At 39.3% G+C, this 18,709-nt stretch overlaps 2 protein-coding genes across 2 annotated transcripts; both read left to right on the top strand.

The window, feature by feature from the left end:
* The first annotated feature begins 3,490 nt into the window (after nucleotides 1-3,490).
* On the top strand, nucleotides 3,491-9,674 carry tmed10 (transmembrane p24 trafficking protein 10). Its single transcript, XM_028605547.1, has 5 exons — nucleotides 3,491-3,855; nucleotides 4,540-4,660; nucleotides 5,007-5,080; nucleotides 7,571-7,697; nucleotides 8,290-9,674. The coding sequence occupies exons 1-5, from the start codon at nucleotides 3,679-3,681 to the stop codon at nucleotides 8,409-8,411; spliced, it is 621 nt and encodes a 206-aa protein (XP_028461348.1). The 5' UTR covers nucleotides 3,491-3,678; the 3' UTR covers nucleotides 8,412-9,674.
* Nucleotides 9,675-13,476: 3,802 nt separating this feature from the next.
* eif2b2 (eukaryotic translation initiation factor 2B, subunit 2 beta) lies at nucleotides 13,477-18,365 on the top strand. The gene is made up of 8 exons (XM_028605502.1): nucleotides 13,477-13,794; nucleotides 15,679-15,799; nucleotides 17,016-17,167; nucleotides 17,300-17,463; nucleotides 17,564-17,659; nucleotides 17,737-17,874; nucleotides 17,955-18,021; nucleotides 18,171-18,365. Exons 1-8 carry the CDS (start codon nucleotides 13,623-13,625, stop codon nucleotides 18,326-18,328), a joined length of 1,068 nt encoding a protein of 355 aa, XP_028461303.1. The 5' UTR covers nucleotides 13,477-13,622; the 3' UTR covers nucleotides 18,329-18,365.
* The last annotated feature ends 344 nt before the right edge of the window (nucleotides 18,366-18,709 follow it).

The raw sequence follows: 18,709 nt of genomic DNA on the forward strand, positions 1-18,709 counted from the left end.
CAGTGTAGTATTAAAGCATGATGGAATTAACAAGATAGCTAACTAGCCAGCTGCGAAATTAGTAGAATTTAACAATTAATGCTTCATCCACACACTTTTGTCACAGCGTGGCAAAGCATCGCGTTGCTATCGCCAGATGATGACCAGTGTTGGGCAAGTTGCTTCTAAAATGCAATACATTATAGATTACTAGTTACTGTCATTTGAGATTAATTAGTTAAATTATTACAATATTACTGTGTCTTAATTGTAATGCTTTACACTACTTTTGTGTTACTTTTGAGTTACTTTCACCAAAATGACAGCGGAAGTATGACTTGGCAGTTAGCTTGTGAATTTCACCATGGGCTCAACAAAGTCTCATCTTTATCCACTTTAATACATCATGGTTTATTCATAATATTTCGTATTATTAATCTGAATCTGCAAAGTAACTAAAGCTATAAAATAAATAGTGAAGTATTATGTACAATAGGCCTACTTGACTCTGAATTGTGGTGGAGTAGAAGTATAAAGTAGGAGAATATTAAAATACTTAAAGGGCAACTATTATATATAATTTTTAGGTTAATACTTGTATTTTGTGTTTGTACTAGAACATGTTTTAATGTTCAAAAAACACTTACATTTTCTCAAACTGCCCATTCAACTTCTGCATGAGACGCTCTGTAGGAGCGCCTGTCTCTTTAAGCCCCCCTCCCGACAAAGCCCAGTCTGCTCTGATTGGCCAGAGTGTTTCCTGGAATCTTTGCTGTGCTCCGCAGCCAAGGGGGCAAGGGGGTAAGCGAGCATCTGGAATGCGTAACTCCTATGGCGCCATTTTGATGCTACAAAGCGATCACCTCCCGTTAGCATTCCATTGACTGCCATTCATTTTGACGTCACTTTGACAGCGAATAACTTTACATCTGAAGCGTTTAAAGACTCTATTTGTCCAATGTTTAGTTCTAAAGAAACACGACAATGTATAAAAGGCTCCATTACCTTGTACCTCACGTTATAGCTCCGTAGCAGACGTTTTTATAAAAATAGGCTAACGATTGTGTCATAACCAAGCGACTTACTGTTGCATAGTAGAGGAATTACCGTATAGTACAGGAGAAGCTTGCAGGCAGTTTTGACTTACATTAGTTGTTTAGGTTTAATTACTAATGTTAACTAGCATTTTAGTTAGCAATAATTAGCATGTGCCCATGTTATCTCCTTACATATACCTACGCTCTCTGCAAGATTCGGAATGATTGAGATTTATCTTGGCACAGCTACCAGAAGACTTACAACTTTCAGACAGGTTACTCACGTCACATTTACGTCGTCTCTCTCAGTTGGAGGGCTGCGCAGTAACGCTCAGCGCTCACCGGAAAAGTGCTTCTAATATCCTTCACTAGTCTCCGTCCAGAGCAACGGGCTCTGTTGGTCCATTTTATATATGTCAATGTCCGCAGCCTGTGCTGCCTGCACGATCCGTTATGCGCATGTGCAAGATGTTCGCGCATGCGCAGATGATAATCCTGTCTACGACACTGCACAATCTGTTCCACGCTTGCGCACCTTTGCACCTCGGGAATTTTATTCATTTCACAGCGCTTGCAAAGGGGAGTGTGGAGGAAACTGAAGGTTTGCAGTGACAGAAAGACTCAGACATCATTCCACATGTAACCAAAATGGTGTATGTTCATGTAACATGTAACAACTCCTTTATTATTTTGGATTGGCAACCACGTAAACACCTCGTAATGCATAGTGTAAGCTACATTTAAAAACATCACAACATCCCCACACTATATGTCACAAAAATAACAATGTCGCCAAGGCTTAGTACACGGACGTCGATATGCATTTTTGGATCAGTGACAATAAGTACTTAATTTAAATATCTTTATAAAACAGACCTGCCATGAACTGCATAATGAATAACATAAAATGTAGCCTACAAAAATATTATTCCCGCGGTGGAAAGGTGCGCAAGTGTGGAACAGATCGTGCAGTGTCGTAAACAGGATTATCATCTGCGCATGCGCGAACATCTTGCGCATACGCATAACGGATCGTGCAGGCAGCACAGATCGGGTACCGACAAGTGTCATTCAAGGGGAGCCAGGTCTGTGCAGAATCGATCACCGCCGATCATCGCCCAATGCATGGCGGTTAGATTTGTGTCCGACTTGATCCCGACTTGCTCTGACGTCATAGACACGTGTGCAACATAACCTCACGAGATCAAGGCGGCCGCAGTTTTGAGATGCAGGCAGCGCAGTTGCTTTTCACCAACTGTGCAAGACCCTGGCGGACCCAGGGCATGCTGGGAAACGCCTGGCTCTAGGCTGATCTAACAGCTGATTGGTTCAGAATCGAGTCAACATGATGACGTTTTATATCAACTTTTTATTGTTTTTGAATTGGAGGGATTTTAACTGCTATTTGTCTGATTTAAAGGCTTATTCTGTACAGAACACATGTTGTGTGGCTGATAGTTACGTTTAGAAGTCAGAGAGACTAAATCTGTTCAGATTACAGATCATCTACAGTGTGTTGTTAATTAAAATCAGCAACCAATCACATGTAGAACATTTTAACAGCTACTCTGTCATAATAAAAACAACTGGAGACTGTGTAGGCTACAAGCTGATATATGGGTCTGATAACATTTTATTAAATCGTAATCTGACCTAACAGGATGTGATTGTTTCTTTGACTTCCTGTTCAGCCTGAAGACTGCTGGAAACAGATTACTGTCCGACTTTACAGTGGATTTTTGTCACCGGCTGCCGCCTGCTCTCCTCCACTTTACAGGCGAGGCGCAGCTCATCTCGAACGGGCCTGTTGTTTCACCAGTACCTATCAGCTGGAGCTAGTGGTGTGCGATACTGCAAAATTAGGTATCGACCAATACCAAGTAGGCCTAAATACAGGGCCAGTATCGTCGATACCGATACATACCGAAACTTTTTAATTATTAAGGTGGATTCATCATCAAATTGCTAAATCTGAATGAACTGTCATGACCTTTAAGTGTTTTTGTGATTTTTCCTTTGGATTATTAATAGCCTAAGTTAAAACCCAGGACAGAATTTTGATATGCTTGTATAAATTTGTTGTGTTAAGGTATTTTACTTTTATATTATAGCCTACAGCTTGCCGTTGTTTCATTTTTGGCCTGAAAATATAGCCACGTACAGCTCCTCTTCCTTTCTGCCATTCTTCTGCCGTCTCAGTGCTGCTTCTCCACACTAATATATTGATCTCTCCGAGACCACTTTTTTATGTGTCATCATATGATGGCACCTGAGCCAGCTTTATTTGCAGATTAAGACAGTGTGGTTGAAAGGTAAAGAAGAGCTTCAATGCTCAAATCGCATCACAGGCCTATCTCTAATCTCTGTATTTTTCAAACGTTGCCAATTTAATTATCTATCCCACAGTGCTTGACCACTCACAGGCGAGGTCGGACAAATAACCAGGCAAAGTGAGCAACTGCCCAGACATTCAGGGGCCCCAAACAGATTTATTCTGCCATGAAAACACAGGTTGAACTCCCAAACCTTACGGAAGAGGACTAGTTGTACTTCTCCCTCCAGGTCAGCGGCGGCGCTGGAGGGTTCAGTCGGGCCGGTTGTGTGAGCTGGAACTCGGTGTTAAACTGGTTAGCTGGCACGGGCTGGTTGGTTGAGGGTAGCCATGGCTCGACTCGCTGTGTTACTGTTGTTACCGGTTCTTATTGAATCGGTGTTTTGCATTTCTTTCTTTTTACCGGTTAACTCAAGAAAGTGTTTACGGGAGGAGATCCACAAAGACGTTCTTGTCACGGGGGAGTATGAAATAACGGAACAGGCGAACACCAAAACTAATCTGAAGGTGAGCATAGCCGGCTAGCTACATTAAACACAGCTAACTAACGTTAGTCTATTTTGAGGCCGAAACGGCTTCAGTCTTTTAACGTCTAGCCATGTTTACGTAATCTCAGGTAAATTAGCCGCTACAAGTGAAATCATAGTTTATATTAAAGCAGTCTTAAATATTGTTGAAGTGTGGCTGAAATGTGTGACAACTGTTGTTAGCATTGTAGCTAACGCAGGCCCCGACAAACGTCTTCCTGATTTTAGTTTCTAATTAGCTAGCTAGCTAACATTATCGTTAGGAATTTATTCTGACGCAAACTCAAATTACTCCGATGCCAATGCACGCCAATTTTGTCACATATTTTTGGTGTTTATTCAACAATGAATGTGTGTTACACCATGGGAAATTATCCCGTCACTGTTATCTGCTCGGCTCTGCTGCTGTTACACGTCAGTCTTACCGGCCATTCAGCTTGCAGACACAAGCTAGCGACATTAACGTTAGCACATTAGCCACATGTCAACGACAGCTGGTAGGCTATGTACTGTATTGTGTTCTTCCATACATTATACAAGGGCGTATATTCCTTATGTTGCTATTAACCCATTGTATCCCCATAACAAAGATTCCCAATAAGGTTATGTCTCCATGTTTTAAAAGCTGCCAAATAAAAAACATTACTGTTTTTCTGATATTAAGATCACAGATTCCTCCAGCCACACTCTTTACTCCAAGGAAGATGCAACAAAAGGAAAGTTTGCATTCACCACAGAGGACTATGACATGTTTGAGGTTTGCTTTGAGAGCAAATCACCCATGGGTATGTGTTTTTTTTTTTTTGTGGTCATATTAATAGATGGTTTTGAAATTCGAGAAGTGAATTTATGGAAATGAACCACATGTCATGTTTTATGTAATGCTTTACATTATAGAGAGTGAAAATATACTATGCATTTGTTGTAAATAACATAGGACTGAGTGGAAACTAATGTATAAATGGAATAACAGTGAAAAGCTTCTTAGCTGGTGTCTTAGTTAGGATGTAAAGGTTTTTGCATTTCTGGAACTATATCCAGGTTTACATAGCACCTGTTAGTGAACACAATTTAAAATGTTGTATTTCAGTTAATTGCATATGATGCTAAATCTCTGCTCTTTTCAATTAGGAACTGGAAGAGTGCCTGACCAGCTGGTCAATCTGGACATGAAGCATGGTGTGGAGGCGAAAAACTATGAAGAGGTATGTCTTGGGAGTCCGAACCGTTTGTTAGAATTTTTATATATATATATATATGTATATATATATAGTTCAGGTGCGGCCGGAAATTCCGCTAGATGTCCGTCACCTTCCGCTTTCTTTGTTTAAAGAAATGCCAATAAACCACAGCATGTTTCTCTCCAATCCCAGAATGCTGTGTGGACTAGCCACACCCTCCTCCACAGTGCCGCAGAGGAGGGTCTGGCAATGCGAGACTAGACTGGTACAGATACAGCAGACAAAGACAGTCTGTCTACAGCTTGTATACTAGGTCAATGGATGTGGTACATTGGTCTTGCAGCAGGGGTTTCACTACATATATTCACTATTCCAGTTTTAAAAAACTGGTAAGCTACAGTTCCATTTTAATGAAGGGCCAGCATTCCTCAGCGTGATAAGCGTGTTAGAGGGCACCCAAGAATTGTAGATTGTTGCACTTGGTTACATTGCCAAGTATGCCCTTAGTCAGGATAAAGTGCGTCATTTATCAACTTAAATGAGTTCCAATTCAGGAGATTTAAGAGACATGCAATCCTTTTCCTGTAACTGTTGCCCAACATTGAAATATGCAATGACTTCATGAGATTAATAAATTCAGTCAAACTGTGGGAACACAAACCTACTGCTCTATGACCTTATGTACATTCATGCCATATTAAATATTTGTTCCTGCTGGCAACAATGTGGATGCCTTGTGCTGTATTAGTGGCATTGTCAAGTGTCCATCGTCAAAACATAATAAGGTCAAGGTGTCCCAGTGTATAAAATATGGAAATCAGTGGAGATGGTTCTTTGCCTCCACCTCATTCAATATTTTCCTAAATATGGACACATCACTGTGCAGCATCACTTCCATGACTTGGTAGCCCTTCTGAGAATGGATCGCACTTGGCACTGTGGCTGCCTCATGCAACATCTAATAATACAGAAGTGATAAAGCCCTGTAAGCTGAGAATCGCCCACTTCCCACACATTGTGCACAAACATGACGTTCTTTTCTACTGAGTGAGTGTGTAGGTGGATGTTCAGGGAGTGCTCAAGAGGGCTTGCCTGTCTGTGGGTGAGAGGGTTGAGCTGAACTTGTATTCACCTATGTAGATGGGTGTGTTACTTTGAACAAATTTGCAAGCTGTTCAATACATGATGTATTGGTAGAGGGTAAATATGCAGAAAGAGTCCCTGTTACACAATGTTTGGTAATGTGTACTTGGCAGATGCATGCTGTATATCAGGCAGATTTTACTATGCAAGTTCCATAATGGGGAAAATGTCCATGTCTGGGCCTGCAAATGTTAACATCAGGGGCTGCTGCGCAACTTAAGGTATAGTTTGGTTCATTTCAGACGAAAGTCAGACCGATGCGTTGATTAGTTTAAATGGTAACTCCTGTTTTTATTTTCAACCTTGGTCTCATTTCCCCATGCATTTGTCTAATGGACGTCACCAAAAATCGTTGAATTTGGTCCAGTATTGAGCAAGATCGCAATGATGGGCTGGCGCAAACTGAGCTGCAATGTAACCTAATAGAGCAGTTGTAGAGCCTTAAGTTTTGTCTAAAGTTATATATATATATATATATATATATATATATATATATATATATATATATATATATATATATATATATATATATATATATATATATATTTATATATTTATATTTTTGGTGCTACTGACAGGCTCAGATTGTTACTGAAAGTATCTGACAACATCGATCTCAGGACGGGACTTTTTGTCCGAAGACAGCGGTGTGGATAGTGAAACGGGAGACTAGAAAGGCGTTCAGGTAGTCTGTTGTTACGGGGTAGGCTACAGAAATTATAGGCTCATGTTATCTAAATGATTTTCAATGTAATAGCTCAATATTTAAATGATTTCGAGAATGTGGATTACCTATTCACTAGACAGGTTTGGTGACCTGTCCTGCACAGACCTGTTCATTCTTGTGGCTGATAGCGAATCGTGCTAAAAGAGCACACACACAAATAGTTGTTGTTAGCATTATTAGTTGAGACTGCAACTGGACTTCCACCGTAAATAAAATGACACAGACTGATGCCCACTCAACATCAGGGAAAATGGTTGCCGTAACCATCAGATAGATCTTGGAAATTAGTTCACCTCAGCTTTTAAATGTGTACACGTCACACATTCATATCACATAATCCTGTGGTTGGTCTATTTTGTGCTCCACCTTCTCAGGTGGTGCAGCTGTTTAATTCACAAGGCAGCTTTCTCACCAGCCTAAGTAAACAGGAGTAAATGGCAAGCAACAGTCTGTTCAAACACAAGTTGTACACCCTCTTGAGGCAAATTATGTATCTGTAATATTGGGCTATGCAAGTAACATTCACTTTACTTTACTACACAGCCGAAGAGCGACATCTACTGGACAAAGTATAAGTAAGGGCACTGCTTAAAGAGTACTTATTCTTTTTGGTGGTTTAAGTAGCTTCCGTTTTGTATCTCCAGATTGCCAAGGTGGAGAAGCTGAAGCCTCTCGAGGTCGAGCTGAGGCGACTGGAGGACCTGTCGGAGTCCATCGTCAATGACTTTGCTTACATGAAGAAGAGAGAGGAGGAGATGCGGGACACCAATGGTAAGAAAACGATGCAGTTAGACAGTAAGACAGCACATAAATAACTTCATGTCAGAAATTATGATCAACTGTCTTGCAGTTTGAGCAGTTTCACGATCCGTTTTCCTCCATGCTGGGATGAGCTGTTGTTGAGCTTTTATTATTTGAGTAGTATTTTACTTACTTGCAGCTTTGACTGTTGTGAATAAAACTGAACTTTGCTGCAGAAGAACATACAGACCATATTGTGTGCATTTTCGAGCCATCTGCAGCTCCATATTTTTACTTTACATTCATAGCAGAATTGCACAAAGTAATACTGCCTTGTCTTTTCACAGTCTTCTTGTATGTGTGTTGACATTCAGTGTAAATGGATAAGTCTGGCTGTGCAGAAAGGCAGATTTACAAAATGTGTAGTGTGAGTTAATGCAATATACAAGATTAATAAAAATGCACAGTGTCTACCCAGCATTAGCAAGTGTCAGGTCGTAATTACCCAAGAGAATGAGAGTAAAATGATCTGGTTTTGTTGGTTAGTTCATTGTTTAATCAAAATGTATTAGTTCCTGACCAATAACACAACTACCTCTCTTTTTTTTCCACCACTCTCCAGAGTCCACCAACACACGTGTGCTGTACTTCAGCATATTCTCCATGTGCTGTCTCATTGGGCTGGCTACATGGCAGGTCTTCTACTTGCGGCGCTTCTTCAAGGCAAAGAAGCTGATCGAGTAGAACAACCCGTAGCTCCTTACCTCGGGGGAAGATGCCTGCCGGTCAGCCAACACATCCAAACATCCACCTTCCTTGGACTAGCTTCAGCAAACAACAGCAAGTGGGGTTGAGGGGCTCAAATTCTATTTTTCACGGCTGTAAGAGAGAGGGTACCAAGTTAAAAAAAAAAAGATTAATTTCCTTATTTAGTGGTTTGAAACATGAGAAGCGCTGTAGGGAGAAGTGCACTGTGAGACGGGGGAGGCGTATGTCACTGCATTAGTGATATACGTCCATCTCATAGTACTTTACGTTTCTGTCTGCACTGTTTTGAATGTTGCAGCTTACTGAATAAGAACTTGTTCCTTCAACCAGTTAAAATGTTTGATTTTGAGCTCAGTTTGAATGGATGTGCCATGAGCGAATGTCTTTTGCCCTTCTGTTGATGTACACATTCTTTGCCATGCCAAGCAAACCAGATCCTTGGTGCCCTTTTATCAAGTGAAGGCTATTTGAAAAAGTGGTTTGTTGTTACTTTGATGGGAAAGATAGCAACCACTTCTGTGTTATGTCACTTAATTTGCATACATGTTTGGTAGCTAAATTTAACCGTGTCTTTAGTTTGTTTTCATATTGTAAATGCTACTTTAGTTGCTTCAAAAGGTTTATTTTTGGGGGTTGTGAGTTTTCATAGTAATATTCTCTTGGTTATAAATTAGGTCACTTCTATATGCTCTTGCACGTTCTAGTTTTTGTTTGTGAAACACCTGAAAAATAATTTGTCACAAATCAATGGTAGCCAGAAACCAAAAACCTTGTCCTTAGGAAGGAGTTTGCAGCATTATATTTCATGTATATGGCTATGAGTAATTTAACCACCTGACTTTTATGATACAATTCACATATATTTGTGCAAGTTTTTCTTGTCAGAGGTTTTGACAGGAAATGTAAAATAGGCAATCCAAACCATTTCTGAAATTTCCTTTCAGTCGTGCGCCCCTTTTTATTCACACAATTTTCAAAATATCACTTGCTAATTACAGTGCCGATCCATCCAGCATGCTTCTTTAGAAATGCTTTTGAGGCTTGGGTTACATGGGAATGTGGGTGGTTGCAAATATTCAGATTGTTTTTGGCAGGGATCAATTGAGGCATCTGTCAGAGGTACATTTTTAACAATGGACATGCGCATTGTGCGCAATCAATGATTTTTATGTTGACTGATAAATTTTGTAAATTTGTGTTGGGCTTTTATTCAATAAAATATTGGATGGATTTACATTAGTTATGGTGTAGTCTTAACATGCATTTCCAATTTGTGATGCTAAGGTATGGGGTCTGAAAGGTGGTTTTGGATTTTAAAAAGCATTTTACCATCCCACAGATGTAGGCTTTAATATCACAGTACTGAGTGCTAGACTCAAATCGGGGCTGGAAGAAATAGAAGTATATTAGGGTGCAAGGTCTTTATTCATCATGAACAACAGTTACAGGGAAGCAGTCGTTGGAATGAAGATCTTGTCTCATGCTCCCAACAATGCTAATAAAATGGGTATAAGAAAGAAAATGATCACACAAGTAATAGCATGAGAATCTAAACAAGAAGGGCAAATTAGATAAGCAATAAAATATATTGTAAAAAATAAAGTAATGTACATTAGATAGTATTGGTGATTTATAAACTGAGGGTAAACTGGAATAGTACAGTACTACAACAAACTAAATGTATGCATAATGAGAAGAAAATATATATGTACAGAGGTGAGAACTGTCTAACAGTAAAACAGTGAGTATATAAAAAGGTAAAGTGTCAAGTAATGAGCTCACAAGTTCAGCAGTCGTATTGCCTGTAGTTTAAAACTGAGCCTGGTGATGTGGGACCGTCTGTCGGACAGTGGCCGGCTGTTAAGTGTAAACGGTAACAAATATTCAGAATATTACCTGTTTTTTTTTTATATACACATTGTGATAATCTTAACAGTTCAGTTATACCACTTGATAATTGACAACATTTTTATTTTCAGACTATAAATTGACTTTCTACATGTTTTTAAGTACAAAGTTCACATGTAATTTGTGATCAATGAATCAGATTTGAGCAGTTTCACCTGTTTGGTGTTACATGGTCACATGACCACAGCTGTTTACATCCTTAGTGCATTTTGAAGAGAGGATGGAGTCATTTCATCAATTTCAAACATGCTTTTATCCAAAGCAACTTCCAATAAGTGCATGCAAATTGACCACATCCTTTCTAAACAAACAACTAAAAGCATTCTACAGTGTTGCTACAGTACTACAGAGGCTCATTGTGGCCTTCGTATGTAATCAAAGCTTCACAACAGAGGGCGAGTGAGCTATGTTATTACTTTGATGCATCAAAGAGTTTCATTGTTTCATATGTTCTTTAGAAATAAAATGCTATCCATGTTGCTTGTTGGTCACAAATGTAACTAGTGGGACTATACAGACTCAAAGTATATAGTCACCATATGATGTCCCATCATTTATTTAGATTTAAGGCAGGTTTTGGACATCTTGGATCAAGGTGAGCTCTCATTTCATTTCATTTTATTGTTTATTTTTACAGGGACAATGCACAATTAAGAGTAATTGCACCAGAGTTAGGTAATAGCTAGTTTACATCTGCTGTCCCTGGGCAGGTAAACAAATAAAATAACATACATTACATATACACCACATAAAACATCACAATACATACATATCCAAAAATGTAAAACCAAAATATAAAACAGATAATTTGCAACACCGTCGTTAGTGGTTGCAGATCTGTTCTGATAGTAGCCAGTACTTAATTTAATTTTTTTAAATTTGAGAACCTATCAAGGTTTCGAATGTCTGTAGGTAGGGAATTCCACAACCCCACTATGACTGAAAAAGCTTTTTGCGGTACCAAATCTCCCCTGGCAGATGTTCTAGTCCTACCAGCACTTCCGTTGTAGGTCCCACATCCCCGAAGAGGAGGCGGAGCAAGATTATGAATAATTTTGTACATCAGGCACACATCGGTATAAAATGCAAAATTGTTAAAACTTAAAAAATGTAACCTTTTCAAAATAGTACAATAATGATAGTCCCTTGGTTTTTTGGTTTTTTTTCTCTCAGAGGTTACTTGCAACATTGCAATTATTGTCGTTATAAATGACCTTCTCAATTCACCAGCAAATCTTTGGATTTCACAGACCATAAAGGGATTTGATTGAGGGAAATCATAGTTTGATGACCAATGAGAATCCCATCACCTTACCTGTTACAACACCATCTCAGACTGGGAGCCTCCATATGATGATGCCAAAACAAAAAAAACTGGTCATCCACTAAGAGAGGAAAAGAAATTCAACACAGCCCTCCCATCTGAGAAGAGTCACCCACAATGCCCTGGTGCTAAACATCACCAAGAGGAACTTTGGAATCTTTGACACAAGAAAAACTTCTCATGAAGGTGAAATGACAAGAACATCGTTACATACCTAACAACTAGAATATAGACAAAAGTACCAATAACAGAATTCCACAATCAGCCTACATTTATGCATAGATCCCATCTGTGATACAACGAAAACACAGTATCTCTATGATCTGGAGTTAAGTCTAAAGTTACCATATCACAAAAGGATCAAAAATTGGTAATGACACATATTCAACTGGTCTCTGAAGAGTGGAGTGGATTAATATTATTCAGAGATTTAGTTGGTGAGACTTGTGATCTACTTAACCTTCAGAAAATGGTTGCACAAAGTCTCCTCAAATTTGAAACAAAGCTGATGGGAATTTCATTAGTGACACATGCATTTGATCATAAAGCAAAGTATTGGACAAATAGTATTGTTGACCTAATGATGGCTCAAGAAATGTTCAATTTGTCCTTTGGGGAACATGAATGTATGACCACAATTCATGGGAATACATCCAATTTAAAATTGGATTGGATTGAAGCTTCACTCAAAACCGAAAATGTCAACCATGGGGGCGCTACCTATAGGAAAAGTCAGAGGATCACCAAAGTCAGTAGGTTGAACCGTGGACCATTAATATCTGTACAAAATGTCATGGCAATCCATAAAATAGTTGCCATGCCGAGATTGCCTTGCCTCTATCTGGCTAAAAATTAGGGAAGAAGGATAAGTTAATGAATTAGTTCGTTCTGAAGTCAAGTTTGTGCTCAGTAGGCCTATGAACGTGAGTTTAGGCGTTGCATGTTTGTTGATTGTATGTTTTGTTTTCCTCGTGTTTAAAAGTAGGCCTACTGAGTAACGTTACTGACCCTTGAAACACTTTACATTTACAATGAGTTTATACTATGTTAGCTAAAAATGTTTATCTAGTAATTTCAGTGAGCACACCAACGCAACGGCATACTTTTTGGTGACTGAACAGAAGCTTTTTTTTTTTAAATAAATCTTTATTAAATCTTTACGAAACAAACAGTATGAACAAACAATCAGTCATTAATACAGAAAACATTAGAGAACAGTAGAGCCAGGGGGAGTTTCAAATAAATACATTAAAAATAGAGCATAACTGAATGGTTTTAGCAGCTTTATTATTAGTCATAGATGGTTTTGATGTACTGTTCTGTTTCCTTACCAAAAGCAATAAAAGAAGGTTTAGAGTTACTAAATTTGGCTTTGTGACTTAATGATCAATAAGTTAATTAGGTAAATGTCTTTGTTTTTTAACTTTTGTTGTCATGGAAACCAAACAGTACATCTTTCCACAACAAAGAAAAATCTGAGATAAGTTTATCAGTAATGTCATGTCGGGATAGATCTTTCCAGAAAGAGATGGTGTAGGGACATTGCCAGAACAGGTGCACCATTGTTTCTGGACATATTCCACAAAAAGAACAGATATGACATATGTCAAGCTTAAACCTAAGGAGATATTGCTTAGCAGGATAATACCTATGTATGATCTAGAAAGAGACTTCTCTTACTTTATTCGTAAGGAGGTACTTGTAAGGAAGGTTCCAAATATTCCCCCAATTCAGGTTGTCAACAAAGTTAGACCAATAGGGGCTCATAAAACACTTAAAAACTGTCAAGTTCACAGTTGCTGACGCAATAGATCCCGTGAAGCGGTCCACCAATCAAATGAAAGCGCAGTCATAATCACCCGGATGTACTTCTGAAGTACTTCCTCGTCAAACATTTGCATGGTAGTTGTTAAGTCTTGTAGCTAAACTGACAACACGTCGTTAATATAACAACTATGCCGGGCCCAGACAAAGAAACAGACCTGACGGAGAGAATTGAAGCGTTTCTGTCCGACCTGAAGCGTGGAGGGAGCGGGACGGGACCACTGCGGGGCTCGGCGGAGACAGCCCGAGAGACGACAGCCCTGCTCCGCAGAATCACAGCCCAGGCTCGGTGGAGCAGCGCAGGTGCTTAATGCCACTGTGTTTGTTACGTTAATTTAAAGTTAAACTCGGACATTACAGCAGTAAAAGTAGCTTTGTAGCTGAATAGTGAGGACTTTTGTCAAACCTGTTGTAACTGCTACAACAGCTGTCAGAAGTGTGAGTAACGTAATAGTTTAGTATTTTTAGTAAATGAATTTCACAGATAGAGAAGGCGTTGTTAAAGGAAACGAGTATGTGAGACAGGTCACTCAAAACAGATTTTTGTATTAATCTCCAAGGGTACTTTGTGCCCAATATAGCCTACTGTTGTACACAGTAAAATAAATCTCTATAACGTTACATGATGTGTATATATATATATATATATATATGTGTGTGTGTGTGTGTGTGTATATATATATATATATATATATATATATATATATATATATATATATATATATATATAAAAATATAAAAATATAAATGTGCAAAGTGAAACTGCTAATGAGAATACAGAGTACCATAAAATGTTTCTTTATTACAAATTAAAAGCAATGAGTAAACTGTACAGAAAGGTGCCATCTGTGTTACACTCTCCATTCATGTAAAGCAGCCAACGTCAACTGGCGGCCCGCGGGCCGAAATCCGGCCCGCCAAAGCTTTTAGTCTGGCCCGCAGAAAAATCGTGAATTCACAAAATGTAAAGAGGAAAAAATGCGTTCTGTTATTTATCATTTCAAGCATTTAGAGCAAAAACCCAGCCCCCTGTATTTACATCTTTATTCACATGCCGGGATTCTATACAGCGATACCCGAGCTCCACACACACAGCTGAGCCGAGATGTGTGTGTGCGTTAATTTAACACGCAGCACCTGACTGGGAACGATACAGAAAGAGTTACCAACGGTCGCTGGGGCAGATGAACTCGCGCGCTGTCTCTTTTCTGTAAATAGGCTACAATACTTATCAATGCACTCACCTGTGTAGACCGGCATAAACATGTAGGAAGCAATAGTTCAATCTGCTCTGTCTGCTCAGTGCACTCTTATCCACCGCGCTGTTTTACGCAAACACAGCTCTACTCTACAAACACAGCTCTACTCTGCAAATAGCGAATCTTTACAAACGAGCTAAAACAAAAGCTGTCCGTTGTTAGTCTAACTGTTTATCTTAGTTTGCCGGGAATCTGGAAATTTGGACAAATTCTTGTAAACCTCACTGCTGGCTGAACAAACCAAACTCCGCTGGAGCGGTAAATCTATGGAAGTATTATAAGTGGCTACTTAATATGCACGTGAATGACGCGATCGTTATGTTCGAGTTCTTCATTCTTGATGATGATGATTCTGGTTGTATTATTTTGAAACAGCATCTTTCATTGCAAATAAGGCATACATGACGAGTGCATAGTCATTCATCATTAAAGCTGGGCTTTTGGCTTTTCCACGTCAACTTTTCGCTTCAGCCTCTTTGACAGTGACATGTTTACCTGACAACCGCCTGTCTTTCTGCAAGCATTTTCCACCAATCAGGATGCTGCATACTACAATAATGTTTCCATAATCACAGACTTTAACCATCACTCCTCAGTGAACTGCCTCCTAATCTGAGATCTTTTTCTAGTTAAAGAGCCAGTTATCATTATGGAGTTTCCATGTTTTTTAGGAGTTTGCTCACACTAATACATGTAAAAGAAAAAAAAAAGAATAGCATTAATTCAGTAAGAAGGTGAAAATTTCAAACAAGAATAGGTGTATTAGGTATAAATACATTTTATTTTCTTTATTTGAAAGTCTGGCCCCAGAGTGTCTGCTTAGAAAAATTCTGGCCCTTGAAAAAATTTAGTTGATGACCCCTGATGTAAAGGATGAATGCTTAAGCATTTACAGATATCTTATTTTTACTTGAATGTTCTGTTTCAGGTGATCTGATGGAAATAATCCGTAAAGAGGGGAGGAGAATAACTGCCGCCCAGCCATCAGAGACCACAGTTGGTAACATGATTAGACGGGTGTTGAAGATCGTCAGAGAGGAATATGCCAGGTGAGGACTAAACAGAGCGACTGCTGTTGAGACCAGTCACTACACTGGAAAGGTTATAGATTCAAGTAGTTGATTATCTGCACTGACATAGCCCATGAGCTTGATGTATGCTGATCTGGAATAATTGCACATAGAAGGCATGTGCTGGAAAGTCGTGTGAGCAGATGCTGTTAAGTTATGGAAACAAAGCAGTGTCCATTATTGGTGATCAGACATTTTTTTTTCTTTTATTATGGTAACATCCTTTCTTGGTTTGAATAATCTTTTGAATGTGTTGTTTGGTCTTCATGACTATGCCATGAACCAATCTAAATAATATTTTCATAAGAGTAGATTTAACAAAATAAAGCCCTGTTTTAAAAGTAAACCCAACAATATATGCAAAAAAAAATGTTCTTTATATAATGTGAGCAATTTGGTTCATGTTACAGGTCTACTGACTAGGGGAAATCACTATGTAATTTGGTACCAATTATAGGGAGGAAAAACAGCTCAATTTAAAGCCAAATAAATATTTGGTCCATTCATTTATTATTGGAAACATTTTTAGGAAAATACAAGTCTATATACACAATGTTCCACTTCCGTGATTGCTCCGGTGCCACCGGAAATTCCGCCTGATGTCCCTCATTTAGGCCGGATGTCTGTTGCCTTATGAGAACCATGGTTAACTGCTCCTCAGATCTCTGCAGGGATCGCAGACAGCTAGACTATCTGTCCAATCTGAATTTTCTGTTGCACAACTAAAACAACCTTTGAACGTACACATTCCACCAAAAGAATTTCCTTCCCGAGGCTATTTTACAGAGGCGCCGTTGCTCTGTACGGAGCTTAGTGCCGCCCAAGACAATTGTGATTGGTTTAAAGAAATGCCAATAAACCAGAGCAAGTTTTTCACCCATCCCGGAATGCTGTGTGGACCCACCTTCCTCTGCAGCGCTGTGGAGGAAGGTCTAGCAATGCGAGACTAGGAAAATACAGACCCAAATGTGGTACCTTCAGTGTGTCTTTCGTGACCTGGTGTTTCCCTTACATGTCATTCTATATTTGTGTATTTGCTGTAGTGCTTCTATTGTTTGTTCTTTACATCTCCTTGTCTTGCACCTTCTAAGTTAAATAATATCTATGAAAATGAATGTAGTGTTTCTGCAAAAATGGCTGAGTTGGCACAGTTCCTCTTTCTATGAGCTTGTTCGCTCTGTTTGTTTTCTTGCAGATCTCGAGGCAGCAGTGAAGAGACGGACCAGCAGGAATCTCTCCACAAGCTGCTGACCTCTGGAGGACTCAGTGAGGAGAACTTCAGACAGCATTTCGCCGCCCTCAAAGCAAACGTCATCGAGGCCATCAATGAGTTGCTGACCGAGCTGGGTAGGTTTTATGAAGCAGGTCATTTATCTATCAGCTGGTATTCATTAATTACACTGAAGTGAAGTCTGTATTTATTCTGAGAGATTAAAAAAAAACTTTAGCTGTTTCTCCCTTCACCACTTCACTTTTCAGAGGGAACAACTGACAACATTGCAATGCAGGCCCTGGAGCACATTCACTCTAATGAGGTCATCATGACTATTGGCCGCTCTCGCACCGTGGAGGCCTTCCTCAAAGACGCTGCACGCAAACGCAAGTTCCATGTCATCGTGGCAGAGTGCGCCCCCTTCTGCCAGGTAGGAAAAACATGTTAAAGGCACAAGGAAAAACAAGACAATTTGTTGTTTCTGAGATTAAAGATTATAATTTTTATCTTATTTATTCACTTCCCATCAGGGACATGAGATGGCAACTAGTCTCTCAAAAGCCGGCATCGAAACAACCGTGATCGCGGACGCTGCCATATTTGCAGTAATGTCTCGTGTAAATAAGGTAATTAAAACCACAGAAGACTTTGAAACAGTCATGTCAGAGCACGTGGGTTAACCTGTGTGATGATCTCTTTTCAGGTCATCATTGGTACACAGACCGTTCTGGCGAACGGAGGTCTGAGGGCTGTTAATGGGACACACACTCTGGCTCTTGCAGCCAAGCACCACTCAACACCGCTGATTGTTTGTGCTCCAATGTTCAAGCTCTCACCTCAGGTAAGAAGAATCTCTAGTTTGCCAGATGTCTGTAGTTTCTGCTGACGGCAAAATTACGTTGAACTATTTTGTGTCCCTAGTTCCCAAATGAAGAGGATACCTTCCATAAGTTTGTCTCTCCACATGAGGTGCTTCCTTTCACTGAAGGTAACTCTTGACATTCTCACAAAATGCTTGCTAACAGCCATTCAACTAACTCTTCATGTTTAGAGCATCCACTTTTAACCCTTTATAAAAATATGTTCCTCTTGTGGTTAATTTTCTGAGGAATTCACAGTTTACAATTTGTATTTCAGGGGAGATTCTCTCAAAGGTGAACGTGCACTGTCCAGTGTTTGACTATGTCCCGCCTGAGCTCATCACACTGTTCATTTCTAACATTGGAGGACATGCACCGTCATACATCTACCGACTGATGAGTGAACTTTACCACCCAGAAGACCACGAACTTTAACCGGTGTATTTAACTAATAAATAATATAATAATTGATGCAACTGGTGTTTCTTTTGATGACTTGGCAACGCACTGCTATATCACAGTGATTTGAAGGCATAACTGACTATAAACGTCTCACAGTAACTTTGTAAAAAGTAATGCAACTAGTAGCCAGTATAGACCTCTCTATAGACAACTTTGCTACATTCCACAACTATACAGTGATATGAATAACCACTTTTTTTTTTTATATTCCATGTAAAGCCGTATCCCAAATATGATTAGAGCTTTAGTGCTTTTTTTTTATATTAATGAACATCCGTTACATTCAAGCCATTGCCAAATGAGTTGATACAAAGCTAATTAAAACTTTCGGCTTCACAAAACTCTATTTCTCAG

This window comes from Perca flavescens, chromosome 18 (assembly GCF_004354835.1).
Source record: "Perca flavescens isolate YP-PL-M2 chromosome 18, PFLA_1.0, whole genome shotgun sequence".
NCBI lineage: Eukaryota > Metazoa > Chordata > Actinopteri > Perciformes > Percidae > Perca > Perca flavescens.

Excerpts from the sequence above, each read along its gene's own strand:
- tmed10 (XM_028605547.1), top strand. The coding sequence starts at position 3,679 with ATGGCTCGACTCGCTGTGTTACTGTTGTTACCGGTTCTTATTGAATCG. Across the intron at positions 3,856-4,539 it reads ACACCAAAACTAATCTGAAG|ATCACAGATTCCTCCAGCCA; the intron begins GTGAGCATAGCC and ends TCTGATATTAAG. Across the intron at positions 7,698-8,289 it reads GGAGATGCGGGACACCAATG|AGTCCACCAACACACGTGTG; the intron begins GTAAGAAAACGA and ends ACCACTCTCCAG.
- eif2b2 (XM_028605502.1), top strand. The coding sequence starts at position 13,623 with ATGCCGGGCCCAGACAAAGAAACAGACCTGACGGAGAGAATTGAAGCG. Across the intron at positions 17,168-17,299 it reads TGAGTTGCTGACCGAGCTGG|AGGGAACAACTGACAACATT; the intron begins GTAGGTTTTATG and ends TTCACTTTTCAG. Across the intron at positions 17,875-17,954 it reads TGTTCAAGCTCTCACCTCAG|TTCCCAAATGAAGAGGATAC; the intron begins GTAAGAAGAATC and ends TTGTGTCCCTAG.